Source organism: Anomaloglossus baeobatrachus, chromosome 6 (genome assembly GCF_048569485.1).
Source record: "Anomaloglossus baeobatrachus isolate aAnoBae1 chromosome 6, aAnoBae1.hap1, whole genome shotgun sequence".
NCBI classification, from domain to species: domain Eukaryota; kingdom Metazoa; phylum Chordata; class Amphibia; order Anura; family Aromobatidae; genus Anomaloglossus; species Anomaloglossus baeobatrachus.
In genome coordinates this window covers 476168484-476182412 of record NC_134358.1, presented here as the reverse complement: position 1 = coordinate 476182412, position 13929 = coordinate 476168484, and the positions used below count along the sequence as shown (strand labels likewise).

Below are 13929 nucleotides of genomic sequence, written 5' to 3'. Positions count from 1 at the left end.
CTCTTTATTCATATATTCATGGCAGTAATGCAGGTTCCATTTTTCACATTTCATTCTTACAAATAGCTATTGAATTTTTCATGTCAGTATTCACACAGCAGTTTCTGCTATTCCATGTATTCCCCTTCCATAGTCACTGGTGTTGCATACCTTATCTCCCCATAGTGATGTTTTTTAGGTTTTTTGCACCCAGTTCAGACATAGAATGGAGTTCCAAACGTTATTCCTTAATATTGGTTATGAGTGGCTTGACACAAGGAATGCAACATTTGTAGCCCATGTCCTGTGTGTGGTGGCTCTTGAAGCACTGACTCCAGCAGCAGTCCACTCCTTGCGAATCTCCCCCAAATGTTTGAATGGCCTTTTCTTAACAATCAATCAAGGCTGCGGTTATGTCGGTTGCTTGTGCGCCTTTTTCTACCACACTTTTCCCTTCTACTCAACGTTCCATTAATATTCTTGGATACACTGGCACTCTGAACAGCCAGCTTCTTTAGCAATGACCTTTTGTGGCTTACCCTCATTGTGTAGTGTGTCAGTGACTGCCTTCTGGACATGTGTCAAGTCCGCAGTCTTCCCAATGATTGTGTAGCCTACTGAACCAGACTAAGGGACCATTTTAAATCCTTAGGAAGACTTTGTAGATGCTTTGTGGTAATTATACTAATTTTCTGAGATAATGACTTTTGGGTTTTCATTGGCTGTAAGCCATAATCATCAACATTAACAGAAATAAACACTTGAAATAGATCACTCTGTGTGTAATGACTCTATATTATATAATACATGTATTATTTTGTATTCAATTACTGAAATTAACGTTTTGATGATATTCTAATTTATTAAGATCCACCTGTATATACACACACAAGAGGCATTCAAGGCCAGGTACTAAACACAGTGTTGACTTTGGCTATGTGCACACAGTGCGTTTTTCGCGGCGTTTTTGCGCGTTTTTCGGGTGCGTTATTGGCCTCAAAACTGCAGGACTTTGCTTCCCCAGCAAAGTCTATGAGTTTTAATTTTTGCTGTCCGCACACATCTGTTTTTTTTCAGCTGCGTTTTTGTGGTGCCACAAAAACGCAGCATGTCAATTATTCCCGCGTTTTTCACTGCGCTTTTCATCCATTGAGTTCAATGGGATGTTGAAAGACGCAAAGAGAAACGCAAATAGCTGCGTTTTGGTGCGTTTTGAAGACCAAAAACGCAGCTATAAACGCAGGAGGTGGGTAGTAAAGTGACGTGTACAGGAAGAGGATTCCTTCTGTCAGTATATACAGAAGCGTGAATCCTCCCGGTACCGTCACTGCGGCTTCCACCTCCCGTCCTGTGCATGTATGCTGCCGTGCGGCGCCATGTACAGGCAGGAGGTGGAAGCGGCTGCGAAAACAAAAGTTAACAGTAGAAAAAAAAAAAAAAAATTTATACTCACCTGTCTGCAGACTCCCGGTGCCATGCCCGCTCCCATCTCCTCTCACGGTATCGCCACCCCCGCTCCGGCTGTGTGCAGACGGCCGGGAAACCTCCGATGGATGCAGGACCTGGCGATGGATCACCTGATGCAGTCACCTGACGCATCAGGTGATCGTAAGTATCGCGGTGACGCGGGCGCCCGGCCAGTATCAGCGGATGCGTCAGGAGACTTCATCCCTGATTACCGGCAGCTGCTGCAGCGATCGGACGGGATCAGACTCCCGCCCCATCGCTGCAGGAGCTGCCGGTAATCAGCACATAAGTGAGTATTTTTTTTTTTTTTTTTTTCTACTGATGCATCTGCTGATTGTATAATCGGCTTTTATACAATCAGCTGATGTGTGATGGTATTCAGGCACTTGATCCTGACACATCATCTGATCGCTTTGCCTTCCAGCAAACCGATCAGATGATATTGGATCCGGATTGGACGGCGCGGGACCCTGACCCAGGATTACTGCGGAGGGGGGGTTCTTTATTTCAATAAAGATGGAGTCACTAATTGTGTTGTGCTTTATTTCTAATAAAAATATTTTTCTGTGTGTTGTGTTTTTTTTTTATCTTTACTAGAAATTCATGGTGGCCATGTCTAATATTGGCGTGACACCATGAATTTCGGGCTTAGGGCCAGCTATACAGCTAGCCCTAACCCCATTATTACCCAGCGGGCCACCCAGCATCAGGGCAGCTGGAAAAGTTGGATACAGCACCAGAAGATGGCGCTTCTATGAAAGTGCCATTTTCTGGGGTGGCTGCGGGACTGCAATTCACAGCGGGGGTGCCCAGAAAGCATGGGCACCCTGCACTGTAGATTCCAATCCCCAGCTGCCTAGTTGTACCCGGCTGGACTCAAAAATTGGGCGAAGCTCACGTCAAAAAAAAGGGCTTCCCTATATTTTTGGTTCCCCGCCGGGTACAAATAGGCAGCTGGGGGTTGGGGGCAGCCCGTACCTGCCTGCTGTACCCGGCTAGCATACAAAAATATGGCGAAGCCCACGTCATTTTTTTTGTTTGGGGGGGGAAAGAAATCCTGCATACAGTCCTGGAAGGAGGATGCTGAGCCTTGTAGGTCTGCTCCCCCTGACTCTCCCTCAAGCATATAGTCCTGGATGGAGTATGCTGAGCCTTGTAGTTCTGCAGCTGTCTGCTCTTCTGCATACACTAGTGGAGAATGAAGAACACATTGAAGAAGGAAATGACATCAGACCTTTTTTTTTGTTCACTGATAAAAAACGCATAAAGACGCAGTGAGCAAAAACGCAGCAAAACGCAGCAAAAAACCGCACCAAATCGCGGCAAAACGCGTGCGTTTTTTTGGCGCGTTTTTTCGACGCAGGTGCGTTTTTGTGCGTTTTTAGAGGCCAAAAACGCACAAAAACGCAGCGTCAAAAAGACGCAGTGTGCGCACATAGCCTTTGAGTGCTGTTTTCAGCATTTGTAACCTGGAGCTGCTCAATTCAGCTCTGTCATCTCATCTGTCATCTGTGTCGGCGCGTTATCTTTAATAGCAGAGTGCTCTGCAGCACGATCTCCGATTAGTGAGGAATGTAGATATATGACCTGGCAACTAGGACATAATCTACAGATTAATGGTGGAAATATGCTATCGAATGTAGCTGGAGGTAAAGATTGTAGGTGCAAAAAAGTTACCAAAATTCAGCAAAATATGGACTACATAAACTCTCTTGGAGATAAGAATGCAAGGATTAAGGATTGCCTGAAAAGGATAAGAACTGGAAGCAAAACTGGAAAATTATCTAAAGTCTACATTACTATCAGTCCAGAAAGGTTGTAGATAACCTGCAGTCAGAATATAATTGACATAAGGGATAATACACAGCAGAATGTGTCACATTGGAACTACAACAGTACAAAGGTTGTGCAACTGTGTTATAGGCCGGGGCCACACAGGGACTAATGCGATCCTTGCATGACATTCGGCTCACACTGGCAGTACAGCAGAGCAGAGTGTCACTGCGTCTGAGGTCCGATCATGCGATCGGACCTCAGCTGTGGGGGGTGGGCCGGCTCTGAGGACGGGAGGGAGGGATTTATCTCCCTCTCTCCGCCGTTGCCGGGTATTGCAGCTCTCGCCCTGCATTCGCGGTACACTGGTGTACTGCGAGTGCAGTGCGATCTTTCTCTCGCCCCATAGACTTGAATGGGTGCGAGAGAAAGTCTCTCATTACAATTGTTTTCTCGGTCTGATTGGGGCTGAGAAAATAATCATGGGTGCTGCCACATAGGCTAATATTAGTCCGAGTGGAATGCGATGTTTTATCGTATTCCACTTGGTCCGATTTTCATGCCGTGTGTCTTAGGGGCACTTTGCACACTACGACATCGCAGGTGCGATGTCGGTGGGGTCAAATTGAAAGTGACGCACATCTGGCGTCCCAGGCGATATCGTAGTGTGTAAAGCCTTTTTGATACGATTAACGAGCGCAAAATCGTCGTAATCGTATCATCGGTGTAGCATCGGTCATTTCCATAATTTGGAAATGACCGATGTTACGATGTTGTTCCTCATTCCAGCGGCAGCACACATTGCTGTGTGTGAAGCTGCAGGAGTGAGGAACATCTACCTGCGACCTGCGGCTCATGCCAGCTATGCGGAAGGAAGGAGGTGAGCGGGATGTTTACGTCCCGCTCATCTCCGCCCCTCCGCTTCTATTGGCCGCCTGCCATGTGACGTCGCTATGACGCTGCACAACCCGCCCCCTTAATAAGGAGGCGGGTCGCCGGCCAGAGCGACGTCACAGGGCAGGTGAGTGCATGTGAAGCTGGCGTAGCGATAATGTTCGCTACGCCAGCTATCATCATGATATCGCAGCTGCGACGGGGGCGGGGACTATCGCGCTCGGCATCGGAAGCATCGGCTTGCGATGTCGTAGTGTGCAAAGTGCCCCTTAGGCTATATAGTGTTCATCAGATCGTATTATGGGCCTCTTGATGTTTTAAAGTGAGTTAATATGACCCATACCTGGTTTTACAGCTACGTCTTCAGTCAGTACATCTCCCAGAAAACAAGCACATGATGAAAATTGGTACTTCGGCTTCTGCCAGCACCAGAATCGCCTCTTCTTTGCCACTACACTAAGAAGCTGGGCTTTATCCGAGTCATTCAGGCTGGAGACAGAGATCAGCTCACCACCGGCATCGATGTCTCTCAGGAAATTCTTAGTAGCTTTTGCAAACATGATAGATAATATAGTGACCTAAAGCAGAAAATACAAAGTAGCTTCAAAATGAATGGAAACATATAATAGTGAAGTGGCACAGTAAGGTTATGTTCACACAAGGCCTTTTTGCTGCATTTTTTTGCATGTTTTTCATAGGTTTTATGCCAATCCATGTTAATAAAACACTGCCCTTACAGTACCAGCAAACCTATGAGATTCCAGAAAACGCATGCTCACACACACAAAAGACTTGCATTTCTTTTCCTGTCTGAAATGTCAACCTGCCTGTTTTTTGCTGCCTTTTTGAAAGAAGAAGCATGTCAATTCTTTCAGCAGTTTTGCCGCGGCTTTTTACCCATACAAAGCACTGAGAAAGCACAAAAACACTGTAAAAACCTCCAGAAAAAACACAGGTTATTCCCTGCCAAGAGATGAAGTTTTACTGCAGAAAAAAATGAAGCAAAAACGTCCTGGGTGAAAATAGCCTAAGGGTGGCTTTACACGCTACGATATCGCTAAAGCGATCTCGTTGGGGTCACGGAGATTGTGACGCACATCCGGCCGCTTTAGCGATGTCGTTGTGTGTGACACCTATGAGCGATTTTGAATCGTTGCAAAAACGTTCAAAATCGCTCATCAGTGACATGCCCCCCTATTCCCAATTATCGTTGCTGCTGCAGTAACGATGTTGTTTGTCGCTCCTGCAGCAGCACACATCGCTATGTGTGACACCGCAGGAACGACAAACATCTCCTTACCTGTGTCCACCGGCAAAGGAGGAAGAAAGGAGGTGGGCGACATGTTCCGGCCGCTCATCTCCTCCCCTCCTTTTCTATTGGGCGGCGGTTCAGTGACGCTGCTGTGACGTCGCTGTGAAGATAAACGAACCGCCCCCTTAGAAAGAAGGCGGTTCGCCGGTCACAGCGATGTCGCTGCACAGGTATGTGTGTGTGACGCTGCCGTAGCGATAATGTTTGCTACGGCAGCGATCACCACATATCGTGCCACCGATGGGGGCGGGTGCTATCGCACGCGACAACGCTAGTAATTGCTAGCGATGTCGCAGCGTGTAAAGTACCCCTAAGGCTATGTGCACAGTGCGTGTTTGGGTGCAGTTTTCAAACATAACAAAACTGCATGCCTATCCTTATACCAGCAAAGTCAATATGAATTCCTGAACTATTGTACACATGTTGCTTATTTTGCTCAGGGCAGATCAAAGTGCGCCTGCGCAGGACCTCAGTGCCGGCGAGTGTGTATGATGCAGGACGCGTCATGCACGCCGGCTTCAGAACAAGGAAGACAGGTTCCCTTTAACAATAAAGGTGATTTTTAAACGAGTTTTTTGGCAAAATAAAAGCTTGCCAGCTGGACTACATTTGTGAAAGATAAACTCATTAATATTTATGGCACCCATCTGGATCCAGATTAGGCTGTTTCATAGTCAGCGCAGCAAAAGAATTGAAGATTTCACTATCCGCAGAAGCTGTGATTGGATATTCAGTCACCTGACCACTGCAGCCAATCACATCTTACTCGCGTCCGGTGGCTAGTAGAATGTTGACGTCTCCACTTTCTGTAACGGCGCAGACCCAGGAGACTATAAATTTATTTGCTACTTTTCACAAATCCAGGTCTTCTAGGAAAGATTCTATTATACCCAGATAACCTTTTAATGCTATTTCATACAAGAACATTTCAGACAATAGCAAAGTAAAAATACACTACGTACTGAACACTTACATCCAAACATTCAACCGCTGGCTTCCAAAGTCACTATAAAAAAATATAGCATCTGTAATGTTAAACACACCGGATACTACTTATCAATTACAGTAAACAGCTTTCGATTTAAAGGCGTTGTCCACATTTATGTCATATCAACAGGGCATGCCATACATGTCCGACAGGTGCTACAATCAGCAGCAGAACCCATCTATGTTGGATTGGGGCTTTGTTGCAGTGATAGATCAGCATACTGGATACCTCAATTCAATTCTTTTAAATATAAAAAAAATGCAGGCAAGCGTGTTCAATAATTTTGAGACCTCTCATAGAACCTCTCCTTTTCTGAAGTTGAGACTCGTTCTGAGGATAGATTCAGCTCTCACTGATGGGATTCACATCTGTAAGATATTTATGGCATATTAAGTTGATGTACCCTAGATGTCAGAAGGGACAACCCCTTTAAAAGGGATCCTATCAGCACATAATGACTATACAAAAACTCAGTACATGCGCATCAAGGCGGACAAAACATTTAGGCTATGTGCGCACTTTGCGTTTTTTCATCCGTCTCCGCAGCTTTTTGAACTGCAGCGTTTTAATGCCAAAATGCATGCGTTTTGATTTTCCAGCAAAGTCTATGGGATTTTGGGATTTCTTGTGCGCACAATGCTGTTAAAAACGCAGCGTTTCAGTTGCAGAAAAATTGGCAAAAACTCAGTGTTTAAAGAAGAAGCATGTCAATTATTTTTGCCATTTTGGCAGCGTTTTGCTAATATTAGAGTCAATGAGAACTTTCAAAATGCATCCTACATCAAAATCCCAGCGGTTTATTACATGCTTTTTTGACAAAATAAATGCATGCGTTTTTGACTTTATAATATGGAATTAATATGTCCCTTTACACACACACAGAGTCCGACAATTAAACTAATGAAAATCCTTAATTTTACGTTATTTTATGCATAAATATTAAAATATAGTTATAATTTTAATAAAATTATTTATTTTGTGTATGATTTTAATCATGATATTTGTTATCATTTTTTTCCGTTTTTTTTCAAAGTGTTTGAATGTTAAAACTTTATTTAGTAGTGTATTTGTATTCAAAACGCATCTAACTTAAAGCAATAAAAAAGCATGTAAATCGAGGCAAAAACGCGAGCGTATATATAGCGTTTTTGTGGTCAACACCAAATTTGACAAAGACAATTTCTGCAAGAGGATGCATTTAGAACTGCAGGTACCTCAACGCAAAGTGCGCACATAGCCTTAAGTGCCCCTTCCCACCTGCTTGTTCTCCACCATTGTCTGGCTACATGAAGCAAGAGCTGTCAAAGAGGAAAGCGGCGTTGGATGTAAAACAAGCTGGAGGGAGGATACACTTAAAGGAAACTGTCACTAGATTTGGCAACTATAAATGAGGCCACCACCAATGTGGATCTTATATAAAGCATTCAAGAATACTGTATATAAGAGCCCAGGCCGCTGTGTAGAACGTAAAAAACAATTTTATAACACTCACCTAGGGGGCAGCCCGATCTGATGGGTGTCGCTGCTCTCTGGTCAGGCACCTCTTTTCTCCGGTAATCACCGTCCTCCTCCTTCTGAGGTCCGTGTGCGTGGTGCATCCTACGTCATCCACACTGGCCAGCATTGATGTCCTGAGCGGGTGCACTTTAATCTACCCTACTCAGGGCAGAACAAAGTATTATAGTGCGCATGCGCGGGCAGTTTTTAGCCTTTCCTCGCGCCAGGCACTACAGTACTTTGATCTTCTCTGAGCAGGACAGATCAAGGTGCGCCTGCGCAGGACCGAGATGTTAGCCTGTGTGGATGATGCTGGCACGTCATACCGTATACACTGGGCTGGGTAGGAGGACAGAGATCACAGAAGAGAGGAGGTGCTGGACTGGAGATGCCCGTCAACGCCCATCGGACCAGATCGCCGTCTAGGTGAGTATTATAAAAGTGTTTTTTTACGTTATACAGCGCGGCCTAGGCTCTTATATAGAGCTTTCTAGTTGGTTTGTATAGTCATTCTGTGCTGACAGAGTCCCTTTAAAAATTTTATGCAAAGCTGAAGTTGCTGTTCATGTCAAAACAGGAAATGATCTCAGCAGAAGGATTTAAAAAATGGGGGAATAATGTTGTTTTAAGCAGCCTGCTAGAACACCAAGGAAGAGTAACCAATCTATCGAATATAGAGAAATCTAGGTACCAGCATGTGACTTCTAAGTACATTGGATGATTGGCTCCTGAACTTTGTGTGCCTCTAATTGACAAAGTATTTTATGAATGCAAAGAATGGACGTGTGGTCCAGTCAGTGACAAATGTGAAGTAATCAGCAGCTATATATACTTCCACTTTCCTGGATGATCACATTGTGCAACAGACTCGGATCTCTGTAATGCCAGTCTGTATAATAAGAATGAGTCAGCTATCTACATATTAGATACTAGAAGGTTGCCCGATTCTAAAGCATCGGGTATTCTAGAATTTATTGTGTAGTTAATGTATAATTTTTGTTATATATATTAGATGTTGTTGCGTGTAGTTGCTAAGTGTTTGTGTAGGGGCTGTACATGTTCTGGGTGTTGTCTGGGTGTGGCGAGGGGTGAGAGCGGTGTTGTATGTGTGTTGCGTTGTTTGTGGAGCGCTGTGTGTCTGTAGCGTTGTGTGTGTGTGTTGCGCGGTTTGTGTGTGTGTGGTGTGTTTTGGGGGGAGGTATGTTTTGTGCAATGTGTGTGTTGTGCGGTATGTGCGTATATTTATGTATGCCGCGGTGTTTGTGTGTTGAGTGTTGTGCGTGTGCGGCGTTGTCTGTGTGTGTGTGGGTGTCTGTGTAGGGCGGTGTTTGTGGTTCTGTGGTTCCCAGTGTGTGTGTGTGTGGTGTGTTGTGCAGTGCGTGTGTGTGTGTGTGTGTGTGTGTGTGTGTGTGTGTGTGTGTGTGTGTGTTGGCGGGAGGTGTGCACCTCCCATCGTGCCCCACATCCCCCATGCTGCGCACCTCCCATCGTGCTCCATCCCCCATGCTGCGCACTCCCCATCGTGCTCCATCCCCCATGCTGCACACTCCCCATCGTGCTCCATCCCCCATGCTGCGCACCCCCCATCGTGCTCCATCCCCCATGCTGCACACTCCCCATCGTGCTCCATCCCCTATGCTGCGCATTCCCCATCGTGCTCCATCTCCCATGCTGCGCATTCCCCATCGTGCTCCATCCCCTATGGTGCGCATTCCACATCGTGCTGCATCCCCCATGCTGCGCACTCCCAAACGTGCTCCATCTGCAATGCTGCGCACTCCGAAACGTGCTCCATCCGCCATGCTGCGCACTCCCAAACGTGCTCCATCCGCCATGCTGCGTACTCCCAAACGTGCTCCATCAGCCATACTGCGCACTCCCAAACGTGCTCCATCCGCCATGCTGCGCACTCCCAAACGTGCTCCATCCGCCATGCTGCGCACTCCCAAACGTGCTCCATCCGCCATGCTGCGCACTCCCAAACGTGCTCCATCCGCCATGCTGCGCACTCCCAAACGTGCTCCATCCGCCATGCTGCGCACTCCTAAACGTGGTCCATCCGCCATGCTGCGCACTCCCAAACGTGCTCCATCCGCCATGCTGCGCACTCCGAAACGTGGTCCATCCGCCATGCTGCGCACTCCGAAACGTGGTCCATCCGCCATGCTGCGCACTCCCAAACGTGGTCCATCCGCCATGCTGCGCACTCCCAAACGTACTCCATCCGCCATGCTGCGCACTCCCAAACGTGGTTCATCCGCCATGCTGCGCACTCCCAAACATGCTCCATCCGCCATGCTGCGCACTCCCAAACGTGCTCCATCCGCGATGCTGCGCACTCCCAAACGTGGTCCATCCGTCATGCTGCGCACTCCCAAACGTACTCCATCCGCCATGCTGCGCACTCCCAAACGTGGTTCATCCGCCATGCTGCGCACTCCCAAATGTGCTCCATCTCCATGCTGCGCACTCCCAAACGTGGTCCATCCGCCATGCTGCGCACTCCCAAACGTGGTCCATCCGCCATGCTGCGCACTCCCAAACGTGGTCCATCCGCCATGCTGCGCACTCCCAAACGTGGTCCATCCGCCATGCTGCGCACTCCCAAATGTGCTCCATGCCCCATGCTGCGCACTCCCAAACGTGGTCCATCCCCCATGCTGCGCACTCCCCATCCTGCTCCATCTCCCATGCTGCGCACCCCCCATCGTGCTCCATCCCCCATGCTGCGCACCCCCCATCGTGCTCCATCCCCCATGCTGTGCACCCCCCATCGTGCTCCATCCCCCATGCTGCGCACCCCCCATTGTGCTCCATCCCCCATGCTGCACCAGCATCAGCCTCTCTGCCCACAGCATCAGCCTCTCTGCCCGCAGCATCAGCCTCTCTCCTTCCAGCCTACCCGAGCCTCAGCCTCCCACAGCCTCTCTTCTCTCAGCATCAGCCTCCCCCCTCCCCCTCCCAGCCTTCCCCAGGATCAGCCTCTCTCCTCCCAGCATCAGCCTTTTCTGTCCCCAGCATCAGGCTCTCTCCTTCCAGCCTACCCCAGCCTCAGCCTCCCCCAGCCTCTCTTCTCTCATCCTCCCCCCTCGCAGCCTCCCCCTCCCAGCCTTCCCCAGGATCAGTCTAGCCTACCCCAGCCTCAGCCTCCACCAGCATCAGCCTCTCTTCTCTCAGCCTCCCCCCTCCCCCTCCCAGCCTTCCCCAGGATCAGCCTCTCTCCTCCCAGCCTCCTCCAGCACGCCGTGCTCCTCTGCCGACACTCACAGATCCGATCGCATACACTCACACACACACACACACACACACACCCGATTGCATACACTCACACATACCCGATCGCATACACGCACACACACGATCGCATACACTCACGCACACACACATTGACGATATCGCACATACGCGCTCACACTCACAACATCCGGAGATACCACATGCTTCTGGCCATGTGATCCTCCGGCAGGTCCTAAAAGCTCACAGCACAGTATCGGCGCAGAGAAGCAAGCGATATCCCAGGATGTTGTGAGTGTGTGGATGCGATGTGATGTGTGTGTGAGGTGTGTGTGAGAGTGAGTGTGATCTGATGTGTGTGTGTTGCTATGTGTGTGCGTGTGTGTATGTTACGCCGCTGCAGGACCTTGATGCGCTGGTAACTATGCTAGCATGGTTACCAGCGTATCTCGTCCCCCGCTCGCACGGGAGCCCACACCAGCATACGCCGGGCAGGCCCAGCAATGCGAGGGTATGTGTCAGCTGGGTTTGCGGCGTACGCTGATGTGGGCTCCCGGGGTACAGTACTCACCTGTGAGTCGTGGCTCCGCCGTGACCGTGTCGGTACGGGGAATGCGCGGGGATGGGGGGGGCAGAGCTAGCGTGCATTGCGTGAGGGGGGCGGGGCGTGGCGTGGCCGAGTTGCCAATGCCTGCAGGGTGCCGGGGCGAGAGGCCAATCTGTGGGGGGGCGGAGCCTGGGCGAGCGGCTGGCCAATCCGTGTGGGGGCGCAGCCTGGGCGATCGGCCAATCAGTGTGGGGGGGGCGGGGCCATGGCGAGCCCAGCGACCAATCAGCTTTGTGTCACCGTAAGGACACAATTTTGGAGCATGACAGACAGACAGACAGACAGACAGAATAAGGCAATTATATATATAGATGCACTTTACGGTGTTGTGCGGTCTAAATCCACAGGTTTGCAGTCACTCTATATACCGGTACTTGGATTGAGTGAGGCCGGGCCCATCTTGTTGTAATGTGGCTAGGTGTTTGCTTATCGTATACTCATGGCAACGTGACCGCCGTTCCTGGCTCTGAACCTGGACATAGAGTTTCCGATGTGAGGATTCCCAAGTGTGCAGTCACGTAGAGTGATACACAGAGTGATTGAAAACTTGAGGATCTAGACCGGACAACCCTTATATTAAAGAAGATATAGATATATATATACAGTGCCTACAAGTAGTATTCAACCCCCTGCAGATTTAGCAGGTTTGATAAGATGCAAATAAGTTAGAGCCTGCAAACTTCAAACAAGAGCAGGATTTATTAACAGATGCATAAATCTTACAAACCAACAAGTTATGTTGCTCAGTTAAATTTTAATAAATTTTCAACATAAAAGTGTGGGTCAATTATTATTCAACCCCTAGGTTTAATATTTTGTGGAATAACCCTTGTTTGCAATTACAGCTAATAATCGTCTTTTATAAGACCTGATCAGGCCGGCACAGGTCTCTGGAGTTATCTTGGCCCACTCCTCCATGCAGATCTTCTCCAAGTTATCTAGGTTCTTTGGGTGTCTCATGTGGACTTTAATCTTGAGCTCCTTCCACAAGTTTTCAATTGGGTTAAGGTCAGGAGACTGACTAGGCCACTGCAACACCTTGATTTTTTTCCCTCTTGAACCAGGCCTTGGTTTTCTTGGCTGTGTGCTTTGGGTCCTTGTCTTGTTGGAAGATGAAATGACGACCCATCTTAAGATCCTTGATGGAGGAGCGGAGGTTCTTGGCCAAAATCTCCAGGTAGGCCGTGCTATCCATCTTCCCATGGATGCGGACCAGATGGTCAGGCCCCTTGGCTGAGAAACAGCCCCACAGCATGATGCTGCCACCACCATGCTTGACTGTAGGGATGGTATTCTTGGGGTCATATGCAGTGCCATCCAGTCTCCAAACGTCACATGTGTGGTTGGCACCAAAGATCTCGATCTTGGTCTCATCAGACCACAGAACCTTGAACCAGTCTGTCTCAGAGTCCTCCAAGTGATCATGAGCAAACTGTAGACGAGCCTTGACATGACGCTTTGAAAGTAAAAGGTACCTTATGGGCTCGTCTGGAACGGAGACCATTGCGGTGGAGTACGTTACTTATGGTATTGACTGAAACCAATGTCCCCACTGCCATGAGATCTTCCCGGAGCTCCTTCCTTGTTGTCCTTGGGTTAGCCTTGACTCTTTGGACAAGCCTGGCCTCGGCACGGGTGGAAACTTTCAAAGGCTGTCCAGGCCGTGGAAGGCTAACAGTAGTTCCATAAGCCTTCCACTTCCGTATGATGCTCCCAACAGTGGAGACAGGTAGGCCCAACTCCTTGGAAAGGGTTTTGTACCCCTTGCCAGCCTTGTGACCCTCCACGATCTTGTCTCTGATGGCCTTGGAATGCTCCTTTGTCTTTCCCATGTTGACCAAGTATGAGTGCTGTTCACAAGTTTGGGGAGGGTCTTAATTAGTCAGAACAGGCTGGAAAAGAGATAATTAATCCAAACATGTGAAGCACATTCTTCTTTGTGCCTGAAATACTTCTTAATACTTTAGGGAAACCAAACAGAATTCTGGTGGTTTGAGGGGTTGAATAACAAATGACCCTCTGAATAAACTCTTCACAATTTAAAAAAAAAATAAAAAAAGAAATAACATTCTTTTTTGCTGCAGTGCATTTCACACTTCCAGGCTGATCTACAGTCCAAATGTCACAATGCCAAGTTAATTCCGAATGTGTAAACCTGCTAAATCTGCAGGGGGTTGA

The 13929-nt window shown here is 48.2% G+C and overlaps 1 protein-coding gene across 3 annotated transcripts in view; it reads right to left on the bottom strand.

The window, feature by feature from the left end:
• Positions 1 to 13929, bottom strand: part of GSDME (gasdermin E) — a 199647-nt gene that overhangs the window by 164070 nt on the left and 21648 nt on the right. For all 3 annotated transcript variants that reach the window (XR_012724556.1, XM_075316699.1, XM_075316698.1), the window contains exon 2: positions 4457 to 4691. Coding sequence is in view for 2 of the 3 variants with exons in the window: in XM_075316699.1 (XP_075172814.1) it covers positions 4457 to 4673 (217 nt within the window). In the remaining variant the exon portion in view is untranslated. The remainder of the gene's footprint in view (positions 1 to 4456; positions 4692 to 13929) is intronic.